A 24,477-nucleotide genomic window follows, 5' to 3' on the forward strand; every position below is an offset into this window, starting at 1 on the left:
TATATATAAAAGCATGTTTATTATTAATTGCTCATATTCAAAAATATATACATAGATGGAAATTTTCTGAAAACTCGTAGTCAAACCGCAACAAGCTTTATTATACATTGAACTAAAAATTACTAATAAATATAAAAATGCTGACAAGAAACCCGCACCTTCTAATCTCAGGTTAAAATCATTTAATCATTATAAAAATATTCTTTATAATTTTTCTGACAATGAGCATGAAAAATTAATAAGAATTACAAAACTGTATCCCACTTATAAAGGTAATGGAGTGAATAATAAACATAGGAAAATAACCACAATCTGTGCAGTAGACCTTGATAACAATAAACGAGGTTACAATATGTTCCATTAAATCGATTGTTGGATTCGGCTTTGAGAGTAGAATCTAATTTATCTAACGTTCTAACTGTAAATTATTCACAACCGTAGTTAGAAAAATGTACTCTTAAACCTACATTTTCGATCTTTGCCTTTCCTACATGGTCCTCGGAAGTAGTATGTAAAATGTGGTAGGCCGCTATGAAACTTATATTATTCATAAAATGATATAAAGTATGTTTATTATACATATTCATTTTCTACCCCATACTTGGTTATTTCGGGCATGGGGGAGAGGGGAGGGAGAGAGAAGTTATGCGATAGGTAATCTACCTTAAGGAGAGTGGGAGGATCGAGTTTTCATATTTTATTCTGAAATAAAAGTCAACTCTACCAGGCCGGAACCGAACCGGCGCCACCACAGACATGACGTTGCTATGGAGACGTCTTGACTCACTCAGCAACTACTGGCTCTAAATATATTTACATAATTTTGTGTTTTACAGACGAGAAAAATTGAAAATATTTTATCCGAATTTTCGGGGCTTAATCCCTCCCTATGATTACGCCATAGCCCCTCAGTGGCAGTATTTTTCTGTTCTTCAAATAAGTGATCATAACCTACCAGATAAGAATATCTCCTCCCATAAAACTGCTTCCATCGTCAAATTCTTTATTACCCTATCAACTCTTTTTGGAATTCATTACCCATTTTTATCAATAAAACCTCTTTTACTATCCATAAAAGTTTTATAACCAAAATGTTGTAATTTTAAAGAATAATATGTACCTCCCATCCAGCTCAATTTTCATACCCATATAAAACCATGATTTCTTAAACTCGCTTTCCAATCTATTATCAATAACATCCCAAGAATGAAAACAGCCCCGGATCCTTTAATTCGCTATTCGTGTGCGGCTTATGAACAATTCATTATAAATTACCCATGAGGAGAATTTTAAGGAAACCCTTAAATACAAATTTTCACAAAACGACAAAAAAATATTTTACCTGTATGGTTCAAAGAAGACATATTTATTTACCATAACCTATGGTATAACAATTCACACCTTCTGCCGCTTCGAAATGGGCAGGATAACATATTTTTGTTTTTCTATGAGAATTTGTATTTAAGAGTCTTTGAAGACGCTAAAACGAATCTGACTAGCTTTTCCTGAAAACAATGTTTTTGCTTACTGCATTAGAAGCGATTTTTGGTTATAGTGATACATTTTAATTCATTTAAACAAATTGTCAATTTTATTTTATTCACCATCCTAATACAAATCAAATGGTATATTATTACATATACCAAAATATTCGATTTAAACTATTTTTGTTATAAAAAGAAACAAAATAAAAATTGATAGAATGAAAGGAAAGGTAAATATTACTAATGAAAATATGAATGATAAAAATGGTTATTGATAATTTTTAAATTCAATTTCCGTTCGTGTATTTTTACCAGATATTTGTTAAATCATTAATACAACATGTAATGTTTTTATAAATGTATTTTTGCGTTACATTAAATAAAAAATCTATCACTAAAGTAAATTTACAAAATTTTAAGAACTTCTATAATTATTTAAAACACGTGGAGTGCATGCAAATATCTCTTTTTTTTCTGTACCTCCTTTCTGACTATAAACATACGGAGGGGTTATCTTACAGGTCACCACTCTAATCTACCCTGAATGGGAAGTTCGAATTTTCATTCTTTGGGGCCATCGCGAAATAAAAGTCAACCAGCCCAGACCGGAATCGAACCGGTGCCGTTGTAGTTGAGAGGTTACCAAAGTAACACCTCCCCATGGCCTTCTTCCCGGTCATTTCTGACATATGGGGGAATTATCTAGAGGTGACGACGAACCTATTCTAACCATGGTGGGGAGGGGATCAAGTTTTCATTTCGTGGGCCGCCACATGAATGATAAAAGTCGACCACCCAAGAACGGATTCGAACCAGCCGCAGTTCTGAGATTGTAAAGACCTGCGCCTCAACCACCTGAGTTACGGACGATCCGCCTACAATTGTCTTACACCAATATCTATTGGTAGTTCTCAAATACAATTAACTAAGCATAATTGATTGGATGCATTACTATAGCTCCTTTTGATTTGTGTAAAAAAAAAAAAAAACGATACTGAGCAGATCAACCTCAAATTTAGGAGGAATAGCATCAGCCAGTCCAAATCCTTTTAATCCCGCACTTGCACATGCGAGAATTTGTCATAGCTGGATAATGTGTAAGATGCAACTTTACGTCCCAAACTCGCTGTTGTCACTCCACCATATCCTAAATGGATCAACATCTTTAACAATTTGTTAACTTGTATTAATTATTAACCCCTATTTTAACTTTTAATTAACTTATTTTAACATTAAATTAAGACAAAGCTTGTCTTCCATTGAATTATATTTTGAACTCATTCTATAACAACACTGATAGACATTTCTTGAATACACTCTTTAAGTTTTTAATAACTGCTAATTCACTTTGCAAGCTAATTTACAGAAGAGGAGTTAATATGATGGTAGGATGTAACTCATGCCTTCAAAAAATCAAGTACCACAATATTTTCAATAAAATTAGTCTGAAAAATGAAAAACAAGACAGAAACTCGGTAAGCTTTTATTTGAAAAAACACAACATGGTTACTCCAGAGGTTATTAGATCAGGTTATCATATGGTTGCATGATCACGTGTTTACTTGATCATAATAATTTAAACACTTCAATATATATCAAATTTCCTCCCTTCCCTTTTTAACATATAACTGATTAAATAGGTAAACAATTCTTTTAAATATTATGGCTTCTTTACAAGTCTCCTCCGCCTGCCAATCTCTGGTCAGTCCAGTGAATTTTTCAAATTTGATGTCGGTGTATCCTCTTAATTTTGAATAAATTTACGTTTTTGAGCAGGAAACACAGATAATTCTTCTTCAGTAAGATTTTTTTTGGACGTCAAACTTTCATCTGACTTCTCCACGGAAGGTTCCTCATTGTTACTTAGTTCTTTTTCACCAGGTGTGCAAGATGCCTTAAAGATACTGTGGACTCCCGTCCGTCACTGTGCTTTATTTAGGCATACAGGGGATTTGCTTCGATTAGTTCCACTTCCTCAACTAAGTCATCATATTTGTAAACTCGTACTAGCTTGGATAAGAAAACAGGTCCTGCATTAAATAACCAAGAAAGTAGCATATTCTCATTGATGGTTCTGCGTGGATGTTTACAAAATCCACATCACTGTCATCAGTTTTTGAAAGGCTATGTCATAGCCGACCTCCAATTACTAGAACATTCTTACATGTCCACGAAGCTATCAGTCTTTTCAAATCTATGTGCTGACATAATTGTTGTCTGGCTGGATGTTAATTTTGGCGGCAGTAACCCCCCTCTCTCTATTGCAAGCTCAACATTCCCTCACGCGAATATTGAATCTATTCGAATTTTATCCAATCTTGCTCCTAATATAAAGCCAATTGCGACCAAATAACGCAGACACAACCCTGGCGACGCAAAATTCATAGAGGATGTGGTCAGTAATCTATTACAATCTGGCATAATCGAGCTCAGCTGTTCTCCATGGAGCGCACAGATCTTGGTAACCCGCAACGCAACCCATAAGAAACGGATGGCCATTGACTATTCCAATACCATTAACAAATTCGCTCTTTTGGATGCATAACTGATAACCCAACGTTGAACAAGTAGTGGCTCTAGCTGCCCAATACAGCCATTTCAGTACAATCGACCTTAGGAGTGCCTATCACCAGGTCCCCCAATCTGTGTCGATGAACGACCTTTCACAGCATTCGAGGCACAGGAGGCCGGTTGTATCAGTTCACTAGGCTTTCGTTCGGAGTAACTAATGGGGTGCCTGCATTTCAAAAGTTCATGGACAGGTTAATTGACAACGAGAAGCTCAAGGGAGTCCGATGCTATATTGACGACATCACAATTGGTGGTCGAACTAAGGGATCATGATGAGAGCACGATGATAATCTCAAACAGTTCATGAACGTGACCAAGAAGTACATGACCAGTAGCTTTCTTCGCAAGAACTTTGAGTGGGAGTGAGAAAGGCTATCCGGCTATTGAAAAGGAAGCCACCGCCATCGTCGAGTGCTTGAAAGTGGAGGCACTTCTTTACTAATCGGCATTTTAAATTGATCACGGATCAGGAAACTCTTTCTTTTATTTTCGACCTAAAGCACTTAAGCAAAAATAAAAAATGACAAAATTCAGCGATGGAGGCTCGAATTATCCTGCTTCAACTACTATATTTCCTAGACCTGGGAAACTAAATAAAGTGGTAGATACTCTATCTAGAGTTTGTGGAGCTACAAGTAACAACAACCTTCTGGATATCCACCGATCCCTTTGTCACCCCAGGGTCACTAGGATGTACCATTGTATCAAGTCCAAGAATTTGCCATTCTCCCTTGATGATGTCAAACGAATGACCACCGCCTATCCTGTCTGCGCAGAACTGAAGCCCCGCTTCTATAAGCCAGTCAACAATCATCTGATAAAAGCTACGCGCCCTTTCGAACGGTTGAACGTGGATTTTAAATGGCCAGTCCCCTCAAGCACGCGTAACCATTACTTATTGACAATCGTGGATGAATATTCCAGATTCCCCTTTGCATACCCTTGCAGGGATATGACTTCGGCAACTGTGAAGAAACACCTGTATAACTTGTTCACCATCTTTGGAACTCCGGCCTATATCCATTCAGACAGGGGGACTTCATTTCTTTCAAAAGATCTGGCCGACTACCTACATACTCGAGGAATTTCCACCAGTTCCAGTACCACCGCACTGAGAACAGGTCCTACCAGAATCTCTCCACGCTATCCGTTCACTCTTGTGCACCTCGATCAAATGCACTCCTCACGATCGAATGTTTACACACGCACGCCGTTCGACTAATGAAATAGCCATTCCTTCGTGGCTGACAAACCCTGGAAAATTCTACTGAAAATTCAGGCACGCACTACAGCCCACTGGTGGAAGAGGTGGACCTCATTGAAGCAAATCCCGAATATGCCCTCATTCGCCGCTCAGATGGGAGAGAAACTACTGTCTCCTTCAAGCATCTGGCTCCAACAGGGGACGACTCCATATTTGGACATGACGAGACAGAGATGAGTCAATCAACACCCAATAGGCTCATTTCTACTGACAGTGACCAAAATCGATCAGCAACTCCGAACCAAGCTACCTTGACGGCCAGAAGCTCTCCACCTCCAGTCCAGCCACCAGCAACACTTCAATCACAGGGGTCAAAGTCTTCAGCTTCTCCTTCGCCTTCAACTACTAGAAACTATGACCCTTCAACAGTATTGCCAGCATCGGCGCCGAGCACACCGGAGGTGAGAAGATACCACAGAACTAGACAGCCTCCAAGTTATCTTCAAGACTATGTTCCGAAATAAAGGGGGGAGAATGTCGTATTATGCGTTATTACTAGCTCGTTGCTAAGTACGCGTTCTCCTTAGTTTCCCATGTGTTCCATTGTAAACTACCTAACCCTCGTTCATTATCTTCTCAACTTTGTAGCAACGTTTTATTCTATTATATTGTCATAAATAATACCTCTTGAACATAAGGATATAATCGAATAAAACGTTGATACAAAGTTGAGAAGATAATGAACGAGGGTTAGGTAGTTTACAATGGAACACATGGGAAACTAAGGAGAACGCGTACTTAGCAACGGGCTAGTAATAACGCATTATACGACAGTGGTGTACAGTTCGTCGATGTACACTAGAGAGATTTTATTGCATGAAGGGATTCCATAAGTACTTCTTCCCATTTTCTTGTTTCTAGTTTCCTTGATTTAAGTGCTAGTAAAATTGTCCTCCACAGCGTCCCGTTGAGTCTCTCTACCTGAAAATTGCCTTGTGAATTATATGGCGTTGCCCGACTGGTGGCTACTCCACAACAATGCAAGTGGTATGTTACCGGGAAATCAGAATGTATGTATGCAGGGAATCCGAAAACTGAAAACAATGGTGTAAGGTTCTGGATAACAGTGGAGGAACTCATATCTTTACAAGGAAATGCAAATGGAAAATGATAATACTCATCAATAATGACTAAAAGGTAGCGATTCTCTTTTCCACTTGGTAAGGGACCCTTAAAATCTATACTTAAGAGTTCCATAGGAAGCTTTAATGAGCTGATTATCAGACTGATAAAATCTAGGTTTATCCTCAGCCCATACGGTACAGACAGAAGATACTCTTCGTACTTCATCAAGGCTGTAAGGTAGATTTTTACTCCTGACCAAGTGATACATTTTTGTGACTCCAGGGTGCCAAAAAATTTGTGTTGGCTGCACCACAGATCCTTGAGAGAGAGTCAGCCTTGATATTTTCTTTTCCTGGGGGATAAATCATATCAAATTTAAAGGAATCCATTTCTAATCGCCAGCGCATTATTTTTTCATTTTTTATTTTACTTGAGTGTTTCCAGTTGAATATAAATGAAACTGAAAATGCCTTTTGATAAGTTATGAGTTGAAAAGGTCGCCCAATGAGGTGATATTTCAATTTCTTTAAGAATTCAACCACCGCAGCAGCTTCATTCTCAATAGCTGACTGATTTCTTTCTGTTTTTGAGAGTGTTCTTGAGAAAAAGGCAACAGATTGTTCATATTGACTCCATGTGGCGGCCATGGCAACATCAGAGGCATCAGTTTCTGCTATTAAGGGAAGTTCCGGTGATAAAGTCGCTATAACAGCATCTTTTTTTATTGTGGCAAAATCATTAGCTGCTTCTGGAGTTAATGGAAAGGTAAAAGTTATTACTAAAATTTTATTTTATCAGAAAATCGGGGCACCCACTTTGAATAGGGTGCAAAGAATCCTAAAGCTCGTTTTAATGAGTTTGTGTCTTCGGGCAATGGGAGGTTTAAACGTGGTTTAAGGCGGTCGGGATCCGGCCGAATCGTTCTGTGTGATACAAGATGTTCCAGCAATGGAATGTTGGTTTAGTTGAATTTACAATTGTATTTATTAATTTTGAGCCCATATTTAACAACAACAGACATAAATGTGTGTTATGTTCAACCTTTGTTTTGCCGTACATGATGATATCAATATATGCAAAAGTGCTAGATAATTTCTCATTTGATATGATTTTATCTATTACTCTTTGAAAGCATCTGACACAATTTGTAACTCCAAAAGGTATTCTATTGAAGTGATACAGTCGACTACAAGCTTCAAAGGCAGAGCATGGTTTCTCTTCATCTAAAAGAGGTCATTTATGATACGCACTACGTAAATCGATAATACTAAATATTCTGTTCCTTGCCACTTTTTTTACTAACTCATCAATACATGGAATGGGATAAGCGTCTAACTCTGTAAATTTATTTGTTGTTTGTGAATAGATCGAAGACGAGGCGTTTTTTTTTTTTTTTTTTTAGTTCATTTTCTACAAGCATCTGGGCTCGCCACGGCGACACACTTTCTTCAATGATTTCTTCTGTAATCATTTCGGAGATTTCATTTTTTATAAACTCTATGTCGTTATCAGAATGTCATCTGGACTTGGTAGCTATTGGTTTGCAAGCAGGATCGAAATTTTGGAAAAGATGAGGTGGTTCCACTTCGGCGTGGGCTGAAGAACAAATTGATAGTGAACGTTTCTGGCCACCAAACTCTATCTCGATATTAGTATGCAGCTTTAGTAGATCGTGGCTGACTAAAATGTCAGCACAAGGTCCTAAAGAAAAGTGCATTCGATGAGGGAACAAAAAGAAGTCACTTGAGGCTAGATCTGATGAGTAAGGCGGATGGTCTATCAGTTCAAACCGTAATTCCTGGATTTTTGCCATGACAACCGCTGAGGTGAGATAGTGCGTTGTCTTGGTGAAACAGGATTTTCTTTTTCTGCAAATGTGGCCGTTTTCTCGCAAGTTCTGCCTTCAGCTTGTAAAATAATGATGCGTAGTATGCTCCTGTAATGGTTTTTCCTTTTTGAAGATAGTCGATTAAAATATCTACATTAACTATCCCAAAAACAGTCACCACTTTCAACAGTTTTTGATTTTTTTAGAGTCGGTTCCCCCTTAGCAGTCCACGGTTTGGACTGTATTTTTGTTTCGGGCGTATAATGGTGTGTCCTAGTTTCATCTAGAGTAATTAATCGGCGCCAAAACTCGGATTTATAGCGCATAAACTGCGCCAACAGAGCGTTGGAAATGTTCATTCGAACACATTTTTGGTCTAACGTCAGAAAACGCGGCACCCAACGACAGCTTTTTCATTTCTAAATGTTGATTTAATATGTAACAATTTTCTTTTGACATGTTCATAACCTCTACTATCACTCTCACTTTAATTTGGCGGCCGTCTAGCACCATTTGGTGATGTTTGTGTCGGTAGTTGCAGTTTTTAGACGTCCCGAACGTTCATAGTCTCCTTTGCTCTTACGGACACGTTTAAATTCAGCTGCCCAAAATTTCACTGTGGTAAATGATGGTGCAGAGTCTCTATACACAGAATACAACTCATCTTTGATTTGCGTAGGCGTGTTGCTGCTTTTCAAAAACAAATATTTAAAGACAGCTTGATACTCGATTTTGTCCATTTTCACAAAAACACTAACATCAACTCACTCAAACGACTGTTACATAAACACTGCGCGTCCAAAATGACTGAGATTTTGGTGAGTAACTGTCAACAGATGAACAACGAAATTCACTTGCTTTTATTCACGAGTGCTGCCATCTTTACGTTGCGGTCGGAAACTTTTCAGACAACCCTCGTATAAATGAGTCATAAATATATTCATTTCTGTATAAGCTATTCTCACAACTTTGAAATCACAGTCTCGACTGAGTTGTTTTAAAAAACCTGGACATACTGATCAATTGTTTCCCCAGGTTGTTGTTTCCTGACAGCTAATAAATGATGCGCAAATACCTCATTTTTTGGTTTAATATAGGTTGAATTTAGTAATTTTTTGGCATCTTTGTATAAGTTACTATCATTAACGATTTCGAATGCTATTGGAGAATGAAAATTGACCAATACCTTTAATTTTTTTTCTTCAGATCTGAATTCCGTAAGGGCCAAAAATTTTCGTATATTGTTAGCCAAAGCTAGCCTGGCAACGATTCAAATCTAGCAGGTCGTAGATATTTTTCCATACTGCCACTAATCACTTTAACTAAACACCCGTTTTTATTATTAAGTTAATTTTTATCAAATAAAATTGTAATGAAAAACAAGACAGAAACTGATAAGCGTTTATTTGATAAAAACGCAACATGGTTACTCAAAAGATTATTAGATCAGTTAATGGTATGGTTGCATGATCACGTGTTTACTTGATCATTATTATTTAAACATTTCATTATATATATATCACATGCCGATCTGGATATTATACTTAGATCCTATACCAGACTTAGTTGTTTGGTCTCATATAACGGTCCTCTATCTGCATCCATCAACTTGTAATCATAAGAACCCTCCTATCCAGTCCTATTGAAGAAGTTGATATGCTTATGTCATTCAGTTATGTGCTATTAGAAGAAAGGCATGTACAAATCTATCATACATTATCCTCTATCCTGGAAATGCATTGACATCTGATAAAGACATCTGATTTTTAAAGTTACTATTAATTATAGAACTTAACTATATTAATTACTTTTTATTATTTATTAAATAATAGTTGTCACTATTAATTATATTCTATACTTCTTATAGAAATATATACAATTATTGTATTCATTAGTTGTTTATCTTTTGCAGTAACCAAAATTGTTTTTATCTGATCTTCACATAATTTTCATTTTGGTTTATTCCTATTTCTTTATCTTGAGGAGTGTATGACAAAATAACCAATTTAAATGTTCATAAATTGCAAAATCTTATTGCCAATTTCGACAGAATTAATTTATGTTTAATAAATTGAAATATTCATTAAATTAATTATTAATTACATTACAGTCATGCACCACCAGTTTTCTCATAAAGCATTTTAACTTAGTTTCATTAGTTTCACAGATTATAGTTGTAAACAAAAAAAAAGCAACTCAAATACAAATTTCCCAGTTATTTTTTTACCATTGTTTAATAACTATCATTTTATGAAGTTTGAATGTTGAAATCATTAAAGTTTGGCCAATGAAAGATTAAATTCATGTCAGAAAAAAATGAAATGACTTACTAACCTAAAACCGTAAAAATAAAAAAAAAGTTTTAATGATTTTAGAGATAAATCAACCGAAATGATCATATAACAAAATTAACTAGTTACTTTTTATTTGTTCTAATTTCCCTAATTGATGTGAGGTCAATTGTTATTTGGCATTACTGTCAGATCGAGAAAAAGAGCGTTTTCAAAAATAAACCAATAGTCTCTAAATTTAATATCAAATACTACATATAAAAAAATAAATGGATTACTAAAGAAATATTACAGTCCATTTCTAATAATTCAATCATATCAGCTATTTCCAACTATAATAATCACATTATGGAAGTTATTTTAAACAGTATCCTATTAAATAATCTAATGTTATTGCTAAATTAATTAAGATATTTATGAAATTTCTTTATTATCATAAAGTGAGTTCTTGATTGTTTTTCATGTACCTCTCCAGATCTTCTTTGATCATTGATATGATAGCATTAATTCTCTCTTCAGGTTTTGCAATGTCTACATTATTAGCCAGGCTGAAAGAAAATGCTCATATGATGATATGAATTAGTAATTAGAAAGGATATCATCCCATAGAAACAACTTAAGAATTTTTTTTTCTATAATAATTATTAATTTATATTTAAGTTGTATTTATATGTATCACACAGATGTTTTTAATTTACTGAAAATAATGCTTATATATTATTGATTACTGTATATTATTTACAGTATATATTATTAACAAAAAGTACTGTGATATAACAATTCAAAATATATACCTGACTAATATGTCGTAACGGGTCATTTGATGTTCAGGTTTATTGTTCACCATTCCTCCTAATTCTTTCTGTGCATAACAAAAAAGAGATAAATAGACTATTTTATTATTTTCAATGTTTCAGTATTCCAAAACAGCTACATCCTCATTGGCTTAGGTTGCAATAATTGTCTGGTATAGTATACTATTCAACTTTCATAGGGAAGTCTGCCCATAAGTAAATTTTATTTTACTGATCAATTTTTTTTTTTTTTTAAGATATACCCTTAAGTTTTTTTTTATTATAAAACAGAATGTATAGAATATGCCTAAATATTTATTGTTTTGTTTGCAATTTTTGTTTGTTCTCTTTCTTTGATTTTTAAATTATATAACTTTTTTTTTTAATTTTAATGATTGATTTTTGTTAATTATATAATTGTAAGAGTCAGGGGTATCTATTGCCCGAGACTATCTCCCACCATTGTCAATGGTCAAAAGTTAATCCAACTGTTATATAATAGCTATGTAAGGCCGATCAGGCTATAAAGAAATATAAAATAAAATTATGTAATACACCTTACAGCAATTATTAAAATTTATTTTTATCTCATGAAAAAATATGTAAATGATACAAGTCATAATTAAATGATTGAAAGTTTTATTGTTTATACAAACAGAAACAAAAATTCATGATAAGTTGTTCATATCTCTCATGGAAAATTCTTATTAATTATTAACACCTATTAAATGGATTTTAATTTTCAATCATGAGATGCACTCACCAACCACACTCATTTCTTTTTTATAAAACCTCTCTGATTTTAAGGCTTTTTACTTGATAACATGAATGTTTTGATGTTCATTCAATCACAAATTTAAACAGGTAATATTCTATGCATGATATTATTTGTTTTAATTATTATCATGTAGAAAATATGCACTAGCACTATTGCTATAGTAGGCAGATGGTAGATGAGTAGTTGATGTTTTAGGTAGCAACTTGAAACTTGTCACTTCCTCTAGTGATACTTTAGCTGTTGAATCTTCAATCAGTTTCATAGAGTTGATCCGACTCCTCATTACCAGGTATACCGCAATGCGCTGGAATCCACTGCATTACCAATACTTTAAGTATTTCTCTTTTACATTCTATGGATTTCCGGCATGCGAGAATTCTAGCGTTAGTTGAGGGACATTCAGACGCTATTGCCAGCAGTGCTGCCCTTGAATCCGACAGCAGAACTATCTTCTTTGCGCAGGCGTGAGTAATCTTTTCTAGAGCTAAAGTAATTGCAACTACCTCTCCACCAAAATTGGTAGCGTTTGCTCCAGCAGGTGCTGATAGTTGGAACAGGCTATTATAGACACCTGCACCCGCATTTTTATTTGCCTCTGTAGCTGACCCGTTGGTGTATATATGGATCCATTCTGGCTCAGGGTAGCGCTCGGCTATAATGGCCAATGCCATAGTCCTTAGTTCTTCCGCTGGGGTCATGGATTTGTTGATGGGCATTATTAGATCCAGCACTATAGCATATGAACACGGCCATCACTGAAAGAGCAGAGGAAAGGAGTAGAGGAGAATGTGGGGACAAGAACTGGGCGGCATTGCTAGATCCTAAGAGGCTCCTTCCATTGACTTTACCAAGAGCGGTGTCAGTGGCATGCTTCAGGTTGGCTACTGGACATGACTATTTGCGGCGCCACCTGAAGAGAATAGGAGTGACTGAATCTTCGGACTGCGTCCTGTGTGGAGTTGGTGAGATGACTGGCGATCACACTGGATGATGTCAAAAATGGGGTTGTGTTTTGTTTTTCCATTTAAAACCAGCTCTTTTTTTATTCTGAAAAAATACAAAAGCTATCCTACTGAGAAAAATTCCAACGAATGTAATGGTGTAGTTTAAATATTTAAAAAAAAAAAATGTGTTCAGGCAAATTATCTTTTAATTAGCAAGGAAGACGATCATTTTCTATGGGTTTTCCTATTGTGTGCAGAGTAACTAAAAAAAAAATTTCCGGAACATCTAAGTCTCCATTTTTCCTCTTTTTTTTATTTATTAATTTTTTTTCAAGTCCTCCATTGAGGACCTATACAGCCCTGCAGGGGGAATGTAATGATTCATTTCTCAGTCCTGCTGTGAAATAAGTATTGACTGGCCCAGATGGGAATTGAACCAACAACCTTCTGAATCAAGCGATCTGCTACTCTATCCCAATCTGCTCAGCTATCAGGTTCTCTCTACTTCTCCTCCCATGTTAATATAAAAGTCAGAAAAATTTGAAGAAAATAAAAAAAAATGCTGAATTTTCAGTTTATTAAGTGGAGGTTGAAGATCCTCATATTCTTCTAAGATTTCATTTGTGCTATGGATATACCTTCTTCAGTGACAATTTTCCTACCTAAATAACTGTAAGATGAATGAGCAGTAATAGTTATCTGAGTTTGATTAATGGCTTCATCTAGCTATTTGTAAAAAAAAAAATTTTATTTTTGATATGATATTTTGTAATCAGATTCAATAATATGGCAAACAATCTTAACGGGATTGATTTATACTTAGTTTTCTCAGTTTTTGCTTAGTTTATTTATTAATTTTCAAATTGTAACTAGAATCCTTTTTTTCTTCACAACTGACAATAGAACATAGGTTTCTCTTCTAGGTTATCTCAAATTTAGTCCTGATTTGTCAAATTTGTTATATTTTAAATTACTAAAGATTTTTAAATCTTATAACCTTATATCTATGAAAGCTGTCAATAATATGTCCTATGAATTGGTTTTTAAAAAATACAGTTTATAGTTCTAAACCATTTATTTAATTTTTTGTGATGGGTTGTCAGGCCTAGTGAGAAGGGGACAACATTTGGTTTCAGTTTTAAGTTTAATAATACTGAGACTCAGGAACCTTCTGAGCCCCAACTCTTTTTGGCAATCAACTCCAATAAAGTCAAAATGTCAGACACCTTGGTATTAGTTTAGATGCTAAACTGGGGAACTCAAAAGAAAAGCTAGTGCAGCCTTTTGGTAAATACAACATGTTCTTGCCATCACTTGGGGTTTCAACCCAAGAGTTATGCATTGGATTTATACAGCAATAATAAGTCCCCATAATAGCCATAGCTATGATAGCATTGTGAGGTGGACAGCCCTACATAGGGCTTAACATTCCCTGTGAAAGGGAAGGAATCAGCATCTTTTCACATAGTCAGTCTACCCTTCAAGCCCTTGAGTCACCTAAAGCCGTCTGTAAGTTGGTAAGAGAGTGCAAAAATGCATTAGAGTTATTGGCGAGCTCAAAGAAGCTTAAGTTATTGTGGGTCCCTCGACATAAGAGAATCACTGGTTATGAGAAAGCTGACCAGTTCACTAGAAGAACGGCCGAGCACCCTTCTATGGGGCCATAACCATTCCTAGGCATCTATAAAAGGCATCAGTGCAAAGAAATCATTGATTGGACATGGAAGATAGCAGGCAAGGAGTGGAAGTAATGTATATGACTGAGACAGACCAAGATACTAATAACTAAACCCTCTACTTCTTGAACTAAGTGATGAAGGACTAAATAGAAATGAACTCCAATTATTAATAGTTCTTACAGGTCATCGCAGACTTAAAAGACTTCTTAAGATTTGTGGAGTAGTTCGTGATGAAAACTGTCAATTATGTAGACAGGTCCTGGAAACTGCTCTACATTATATAGGAGATTGTGACGAGTACGCGTCACTAAGTTATAGGCTTCTAGGCTCTGATAGCATCCTAGAATATGAAGCTTCCTCTATAGATTGGTTTTCCCATTTAAATTTCATAAAAAAATTAAAAAGATTAGATATAGAGGAATAATAGACATTAAAAGAATTATTCAATTGGTCTGTCTTGGCTATGACGAAAAGGTCCTTGGGCCCACTTACCATTATGTTCTCCCAATTATTACCAGTACTAGTACTAGTAGTAAGTACTTATAGGTGGTAGACTTGTTGTATCAATTATCATAAACAATAAAAGTTTACTGTGAGACATTCCTTTATTCAAGACTTATAAAAAAAACTATATATTTATTACTTGTCTAGTTTTACATTCTGGCATATATGTTTTTAAATTTTTAGAACTCACTATGTATATTTAGATTTTTAGAACTAGTTATACTCATTGTCACAAATCTAAGACTAGAGAACTCAATTACCAAGCTTGGTTCCTACTAAAACACTTCAAATCAATTATTGGTCAACAGATATTGACCGTTTACATATAATTTCATTATAAATTATGCAGATGTCCTAATAAAGTATTGTAAGACATTTTTATGATTTCAGTGCCAAATGTTCCAACATGGAGACAGAAAAGGAGTTGGATGTGGGATCTTTGTTCATAATATGAAGCCCAATCAAGCCAAGATGAAGGTGTAACTATGTACATTTATCCTGATGCTTTACATGCCATAATTCTTCATTGGTAGTCATTTTTAGATTTTTATTGATAACATCCATAATTGAAATTTGATTTTTTTAATTCATTATTTTTTTCAGTTGTTTTCCCAAACCACTTCACACAAAATCATTTTTCCAATTTCAGCTAGGGCTGTCTGACCCTATGGTTGGGACACCAATACATTTAGTTTTTCTTGTCATTGCTTTCTAGCCCAGACTATGAAAATATTCACCCCATAATGATCATACCATAGTATTCATCAACCTTGGATTTTCTTGTGTTTACATTTAATGTTATTTGATGAACAAAAAGCTCTCATTGTTCTTCCATGAATTTTATTTTAAGTATATTAAAGGGAGAAAAAGAGAATTCCTCTACTTCTTCTTTTCATACAACTCAGTCATTGTAAAATATTTTGATCTGTCCTTATTTGAAATGGATCTTTCTGCTAGGCTAACTTCTGATCAGTTTTGTCTTATTCTAATTTACTTGTTTAATGACTTACTTAGTTCCTACTTTTTGTGATTTTGCAAATTTCTTACTTATTTACTGTTTATATTAATCGACAAAAGAAAAAAAAAAACAGTCATAGGTAATCATGGAATGTCCTAGTAAAATTTATACTATATTTTTTTCTCGTTTTATTTATTAAAAAATGAGTAGCTATCCTTCATTTTATCTCATTCTATTATAGGTAGTTAAGGTAATAAAAGGACTTTAGTGTTGTTTTTAATTTTATGAAATAATGTAATTTTTTAACATGAATAATGTTTGTAATAATCTGAGTTTCATAAGTAAATGACTTTATAATGGGCATCTATTATAAACAAGTGATGTAATACCGTTATGCTAAAATAAATAATGTTTCAAGTGAATTTGAATTAATTTTTGTAAAGATAAATGGTATTTACATATCTTAAGATATTTATTTTTATTTATTATTAATGTAGATATTCCTTGCCTTGTAAAATTCTAATCATTAAACTAGAAGAAATATGTAGGTTTTCTTACATTAATTTGCCTTTATTTCAGGTATATGTGGACTATAACATAAAAGTACTATGGCTCTGTATTTCATTTAACTGAATGTTTCTTCTTTACCTCCACTATTTCTGTACCACGGTCATGGACAGGTTTACGATGACTGCTCGAAAAGGATTGCCAATACCTTGATTTCTCTTCATTCTCATTGCATGTTGGGTCTATCAACAAAAATATAGTAGTGTGGTATTTTATATATAAAATAAATTATGAATTCCTTCAATATTATTAATGTTTGAAAAAACCTTTTTTATTATTAAGTGAAAAAGTTAGGAATTTTACATTAACCTTCCTAATATCATGGTATGAAATAAACACATAATACTGTGGGGGTAGGTCCTTTTAGGACCCCCATAGAATTTTTGCATTTCTTACTTATTTTATTAATCCTAGCATCCACATTCCATCTTGTACAGGAGAATAAATGGCGAAATGAATAGAGTAGTGGATTTTAAAAATATTTAGAAAGAAAACTGGTGTCAAGAGTGGATTATGGGTGCGGAAGAAATGTGGAACAGACTGGGAGAAGCAATCAGGACTACGGCACGTGAAGTTCTAGGAGAGAGAAAGACTGGAAGGAGGAACGCATAGTTTGATCGGGATTATGAGAGGGCCATACAAAAAAGGAATGAGGCTCGAAGATGCTCCAAAGGAAGACTCGCAGGACATATGATGCATTTGCCGAAAGTAGAAGAAATGCCAAAAGAATAATGCTAGATAAGAAAAGAGCACACGAGTCAAGAAGGCTCGATGAGATGCAAGAGCATTTTCAGGCACGTGAAAGCCGAAAGTTCTATAAGGGCGCTAAATGGCAAAAACAGGGCTTCACTCAACAGACTGAAATGTGCCTGGACCAATGTGGAAACCTTAACACCGGGGCTGAACAAATCAAGGATAGGTGGCTCCATTATTTTAAGGAGATTCTGAACCCCAAGATAAGAAATATGTACAATCACCAGGTTTACCAATCTAATAATGAAGAGGATATTGATGAGGAGGTACCACCGGACAGGGAAGAAATTATGGACATAATTTGGTCTCTGAAAAATAATAAGTCTCCAGGGGCCAATGAAATCCCTTCAGAACTAATTAAATATGCAGGGTAAGACACTTAGGAACAGATTTACAAGGTGATATGGGATATATGGATGAAAGAAAAAATGCCAGCTGACTGGAGAGAAGCTATTATAGTCTCTATACATAAGAAAGGGACTAAACTAAAAAGTGAAAATTACATAGGTATAACGCTCCTGCCAACAGTTTACAAGATCTTGTCGGTAGCAATTTGTAGGAGGATGATGGAAAGTAGCGAACAACTGCTGGGCGAGTACCAGAGCGGTTTCCGCCCAGGACGGTCAACAACAGACCACCTGTTCTCGATCAGACAAATGCTCGAGAAAACGTATGAGTACAATGTCGACTTACACCACCTCTTTATTGACTTCCAACAGGCTTATGATAGTGTAGACAGAGGGAAATTATTAAAGGCATTGCAGTCACTGGGAATACCTAGCAAGTTAATAAGATTAACAAAGATGACCCTGGAAAGGACTAGTTGCAAGGTGAAAACTCAAGTGGGCATCTCTAATAGCTTTAGGGTTAACAGTGGCTTAAGACAAGGAGACCCATTATCACCAGTACTGTTCAACCTCACCCTAGAAGTTGCCATTAGAAAAATAAGGACAAACCCGGGTGGCACCACTTACAATAGGCTCACAAAACACATGGCTTATGCAGATGATGTAGTCATCACAGGGAGAACCAAAACAGCATTGGCCGGTGCTGTAGAAGAATTCAAGAGAGCAGCACAGGATTTAGGACTTAATATAAATAGTGAAAAGACGAAATATATGAAAACCTCTAGACAGACCGGGGAGATAAGAGATATTGTGGATGTGAGGGAAAACATGTTTCACAGCTGCAGTACTTTCAAGTTCCGGAGTTGTGACTGAGAACAATAATTTAGAAGTAGAACTTAAGGGGAGAATGGTAGCAGGAACCAGATGTTTCTATGCCCTGCAAAAAGCTCTCCGATACAAAAGTCTTTCCAGGAAAGCAAAGCTTTTGTTGTACAAAATAATAATTAGGCCAGTGGCATTGTATGGCAGTGAGACATGGACTCTAACCAAGGAAAATAGAAGAGCTCTACTGGTTTGGGAGTGAAGAGTCCTGTGAAAGATCTTTGGAGCCATTAAAGAGGAGCACAGGTGGAGAATCAGAAGCAATGACGAAATAAAGGAATTGTATGGAGAGCCTGATATCCTCTGAGCTATTAAGAAGAGCAGGCTAAGATGGTTGGGACATGTAGAAAGGATGGAGCCCTGCAGGCTACCTAAAAGCATGGTAAATGGTGCACCAGGAGGAAAAAGGAAAAGGGGTAGACCTAGGCGCCGATGGCTGAAGGATTTGAGAGGGATAAGAGTTGAAAATTGGAGGAATCTCGCTGGATACCGCGAGGCATGGGAAAAAATGGTGGTAGAGGCCCAGGTCCTACAAGGACTGTAGCACCCAACAGTGAGTGAGTGAGAAAGAAAAAAAAAACATAATTTATATTTCCATTATTGTCATATGATTGCAATTGGTTCTGAGTTATGGCATAATTGGCAGTGTTTTTTCAGTGATTAAAAGCTTGTGTCAGCAGATTGTGAGAAATGTATTGAATATAGAAAACATGGCATGGTTTATTCCTTGAAAACTGACTTGAGCAACAACCTGCATGCTAGTACTATTATTTAAAATTGTAACTGATTTTATATTTTCTTTCAAGGAGATAAAAATTGATTATGAGAAATTATGTTGATAGAACATAAGTAAATTGATCAAATTCGAAAATCTGTACCAAATAAAAGTTTAATCATAATCCTGTTTATCATCCAGAAAGACACCTGTGAAGTACACCCTTCACTCCAATGCAGATGTAGTAAAATATTCCAAATGATGACATTGCTAAATGTTGGAATAAGACAGTCACAATCAGAATCTTTAATTAGAAGTACTGTTATTGAAGATCAATATGTAAGCCCACAAGGCAAGTAGGATCCTATTGTCTTTGGACAATTTACTGTGATAGGTAAAATATGGTATTAGAGACAATATTGCATTCCACTGAAGAAATCTATGACACAGATGTCAGAACACTTTTGGAGGGAAAGAGGAATAGTTAGTTCCATTTCAATACATTGTTGAAAGGAATGGCGGTAAAAAAAAGAGATCCCTGATGAATACCTGTAATTTAGATGGAAACATTCTAATAAATAATTTATTGCTATTTTGAGTACCTTTTTGACTACTATCTGGACTATTTCATCCTTTAATTTGGTCCAAGTTCAAGCTGGACTGGATGAGAAGATGATAATGTTTTTGAATTTTTAAAGTTATCAAGTAGGTACCATAATTATTTGCTTGACATAGAGATCAGCTCAGTATGACTGATTTTTGTCTAATAGATATTGAGTCCTTTTCCTTTTTAAGTCTTTTTCCTTCAAATATTAGACAAATGAATTAATGCAAGATTTTGAATTTATAAATTTCTATTGTAAGGTGTTTTCTTTTATGCTGACCTTGATTAACGATGTAAGATACTCATTTGAAAAATCATCCAAGAATTGTATTTTAGATTGGTAGTAATAAATATGTCAAGGATTTTCTATTGGTTTTCTAAGGGATTAAGTTCAATTGGATGAAAGTATAGAAGAACTATTTCAGGTTTAAGAGTTGCAGGAGTTAAAATATTTGGCTAAACACATTGTTGGTGTTTAGTGTTTTCAATTCATCCAATTATGAAGTACAGACAAAGAGTAGGAGTTAAAAATCAAGTATAATATATAAGTGTAATAAAAATGACAGGGTATTTACAAAAGGGCATACAGGGATAGGTAGATATGATTCAAGGATTGATTTAATGTTTACAGTTAGAGTTGAAGGAAATAGGGAATGCTGTAAGGATTTGTTGTATCTATATGTGGTATAAATAAATAAAATAATAATGTTTTGTGAAATATCTGGAATCTATAAAAGAGGGGCAATAACTGTATACATTTTTAAAAACAGAAATAATGATATTTACCTTGATTTAAGCAATGCAATGTTTCTCTGGTTTTTCGATGGGGCGGTGCTATGAATTCTTCCTGGAATCTAGTAATTTCTGAACCCAAAGACATGTCTATAGGAATTTCTTTCCCGTTGTTTGATCTAAAAAGAAAATGAAAAAAAAAAGTCAGATTCAAGATAAGAATGAATTAATTATTTTAATTGATCTTTTGGAATACTGGATCCAGAGTGAATGATTTCAACTAAATAACACTATTTAGAGAGAATCGTTCATATAGGGATTCCTACATAATTACAAAATGTACACAGTGAAAATTATCTGAATACCCACAGAACACAACAAATCTGAATAGTAAAAAAAAAAAATTAAATACTGTCCCTGGATTGAACCCTATATATGGTGAAAATCAATCCCATCATAGTACTTTACTTCTTTATAAGTACTTTAAGCTATAAGGTTAAATGAACTTTATATAACATGACAAATAAAACAGGGCCAATCTTTCGAAAATTAGGTCTTTAACACATATAATTGCTCAAGCTGTAATAACTAAAAAAAACAAAAAAAAAAACTACCATTTAAAATATATAAGAATTAATGAGGTGTTATTAGTTGACCATAGATTGATATGAGGAGATGTTGGAAGAGTGTGATCAGCAAAGATACAAAAATAAACAAAACTGATTTATTTGGGCCGAAGTTTTGACCTGAATTTCAAGCCAATACCAGGGTGACTTGGGCTATGATGCAGTCTAAAGTCCTAGACTTTAGCCCAAGTCACCCTGATATAGGGCTGAAATTCAGGTTTAAGCATCGGCACAAATAAATAAGTTTAGTTTATTTGTGTATCATTGTTGACCGTACCCCCCTCCCTCTGACCATCTTCCTCATAAAAATTAATGCTTCATTCTAGAGACATCACAAAAGAATTCTGGAAATCAGAAAAAAATAATATATGTGTCCTACTATACAATGGTTAAGATGAGATGTTTCTAGAATGATGCATAGATTTTTCACTATGGTTTAAAGTATAAAAACCGTATGGTTCATTTTTTTTTAATTATGAGGTATCACAGTTTAAGCGACAATATACCACTTCTATATTAATCCAGGATTGGTTACACTGTAAGCATTTTGCTCATGCTTGGATAAAATATTTTATATATTTACATTTTTTCAATATTTTTAATTGGATTTTTTTTTTTATTTGGGTTTAGCAGATTTATAAAAGAGAGAATTTAATTTCCAAGTATGAATAATGACCTAGCTCATATTCAAAACTTTTGAGCACAAAAAATCAGTATATTTCTCATGGTATGATGGTAAAAATTCATCTAATTTTGAATATTTTTTTAATGTAATATAAACCTTTTTAATTTTAACATTTATTTTTTATAAGTAATAATTCTTTTATCGACGAAAATCCTTGGACTTATGTAAAACACTTATTTGTTCATTCGTGTTCAATATTTAAAATTACAATACATTAAACTACTTCTTGGCCTTCTTATTTGATTGAAACAACTAGTACTGGGTTAATGTAAATAATAAAAATCAATTTTGACACTGGCAATGTACTGTTTCACAAATAAATAAATTTCAATACTTCTTGTTTTGCTTTCAATTTTAGACAACTTATCAACAACATTCATTAACACAATAGGATTGTCTCACTTTTCTGTCTCCTAAGAGGTGTGCATTTATCTCATGTAAGACAATTTGTACTATTTTTTTTATATAATTGGATGTGATGATGACAAAAATCTTTGTGATTTTTTTCAATGCAATTTGAAATTGAAATTGTAAATAGTAGCTTTTCCTTCAGGAGTAGAAGAATACAGTTTTCATAAAAGTCTTATGATCTTGTTGCCTCAGTTCATGATTTAAAATATGAAATGCAGGAGGTGTTCAGCTCAAATGAGAAAAAAATGATGTCACGTTAGGAGTGTACTGGTGAGAGAAATGCTCATTCTTACCGCTGGGAGGAAACCAGAGAAAAACTGAATTGAGTATAGGTGGAGAGGTAAAAGAAGGAGTACAAAAAGAAGTGGCAATAACAACATTAAAGGGCTAATGGAAGGTAGATAAAATTATAAACAAAACAGATGAAATACTAGGAAAATATAGGCATATATTTCCTAATATGTGCAAAATGCACAAGGCTGCACCTCTCCTAGTTTAATTAAAACATTTATTTTTCAAATTTATCAAAAGAATATTAACAAAAAATATAGACAAATTATTTTCTAAAAACATGTTGTGTAGTGGTAATAAAAAGGTTTGATTTTAGCAAAGAATTTTCTTCATGAATATTTCATCATCATTCATGAACACATAATAAATGAGACTGTAACTTTTTCCTTTCAAGTAATTCAATTATCTAATATAAACCATGGAATAAGCTTTGCCAATATAATCACCTGTAAAAAAACTTCTTTCCATCAAAGAACACTTCCAGCCCTGCTAATGAATACTGTGAGAGTGTGATTAGGAAAATGCACTTATACACCAAGTTATGCAGTCTTAGCTTAGGTGTACTTATTTTCATTCCTCAATTGCATTAGTATGTGAAGAATTGTTTTCTTCCAAAACATGAGTTACTTGTTAATAATAAAAAATCTTTCTCATAATTCCTACTATATTGACAAACTTTCATAATAATAACCTGAGTGTTTATTAACAATATCAGCAGTCAATTTAATTCCACATGTTTAGATGATTTATAGGTTATATTCTGTTTTGAATAAACAATCTTCCATTATATCTAAGCTAAATAATGATTATAAACTAATTAACAGTAATAATCAATGGGCATATTTTCATTCAAAAGACTACCACCTTTTAACCACATATGTTCTGTATTCATTTATTCTCAAATCACTACTGAAATTTTCAATTCTAAATTCACATGAAAGTTAAATAAATTAGTTTTAAATTTCCATGTGCATCCTGAGATAACTCAAAAAAATTGTTTATTTTTTTCGACAATGAAGAGTACTATAATTTTGAATTAAATTAGAATTTTTGTCTTTTTGTAAGTTTATTTTGCTCAATATTTGTTATCATGAATTGGTTTGTAGTAAATAAAATTCCTCAAATTTCTTGATATTATATCAGGAGATATTTCTTTGATGTAAATCAGTGTAATAATGTTTTGCTTTGAATAATTGAGATAGCTGTTAATAACAAATTTTTTTATCATATCGCTGTTCCGGAAGTGTAACGAGACAATTGTAAAGTTAGTCACATTGATTTTATTGTGTTGGTGAGCACAAAACTACATTTACTAGATATTTGTAATTTGGTAAGGCTTTGAAAATCACTGGTCTAAAAATATTCATCACTGCAACCAATATGTTGTTATATCCGAGGTTGTTATACGTAGTATCCAGTTTATTTATATTTATAACTATACTTGTTTTATTTATTTATATGGAAATGTATAATGATACCTATAAAAATAATAACTTAGCTCAGAATATCAATATGTAAGACAAATAAAGAGACCCCACCTGCTGTGTTGTGGTTTAAATATAATGTTTAACTCTTCTGAATTTCTAAATTCCTAAGTGTTATCATTTTAGGATCATTAGTATATGTTATGTTGTATTGTATGACCATTCACTTATTTTGTGGGTGGAGAAGTACCCTGAGACTCAGGCACCAATTATATGCTTT

The 24,477-nt window shown here is 34.0% G+C and overlaps 1 protein-coding gene and 1 long non-coding RNA gene across 4 annotated transcripts in view; one reads left to right on the forward strand and one right to left on the reverse strand.

The window, feature by feature from the left end:
• Window positions 1–16,976, forward strand: part of LOC136796287 (uncharacterized) — a 19,459-nt gene extending 2,483 nt beyond the window's left edge. The window contains exons 2-3 of the long non-coding RNA XR_010843994.1: window positions 15,593–15,731; window positions 16,740–16,976. This is a non-coding gene — a long non-coding RNA (uncharacterized lncRNA). The remainder of the gene's footprint in view (window positions 1–15,592; window positions 15,732–16,739) is intronic.
• LOC106692698 (uncharacterized) lies at window positions 10,929–23,634 on the reverse strand. 3 transcript variants are annotated; one of them, XM_014438794.3, is made up of 5 exons: window positions 23,465–23,634; window positions 20,815–20,939; window positions 16,809–16,909; window positions 11,298–11,365; window positions 10,929–11,051 (listed from the first exon to the last, which is right to left on the reverse strand). In XM_014438794.3, the coding sequence occupies exons 2-5, from the start codon at window positions 20,906–20,908 to the stop codon at window positions 10,937–10,939; spliced, it is 378 nt and encodes a 125-aa protein (XP_014294280.1). In that variant the 5' UTR covers window positions 20,909–20,939; window positions 23,465–23,634; the 3' UTR covers window positions 10,929–10,936. The 3 variants fall into 3 exon arrangements, with proteins under 3 accessions (XP_014294280.1, XP_014294279.1, XP_066905738.1); XM_014438793.2 differs by lacking the exon at window positions 23,465–23,634 and adding an exon at window positions 23,220–23,458; XM_067049637.1 differs by lacking the exons at window positions 10,929–11,051; window positions 11,298–11,365; window positions 23,465–23,634 and adding an exon at window positions 23,220–23,458 and having other exon boundaries at window positions 16,719–16,909.
• Between the last annotated feature and the right edge of the window lie 843 nt (window positions 23,635–24,477).

Source organism: Halyomorpha halys, unplaced genomic scaffold (assembly GCF_000696795.3).
Source record: "Halyomorpha halys isolate HHAL.00 unplaced genomic scaffold, Hhal_1.1 Scaffold67.1, whole genome shotgun sequence".
NCBI lineage: Eukaryota > Metazoa > Arthropoda > Insecta > Hemiptera > Pentatomidae > Halyomorpha > Halyomorpha halys.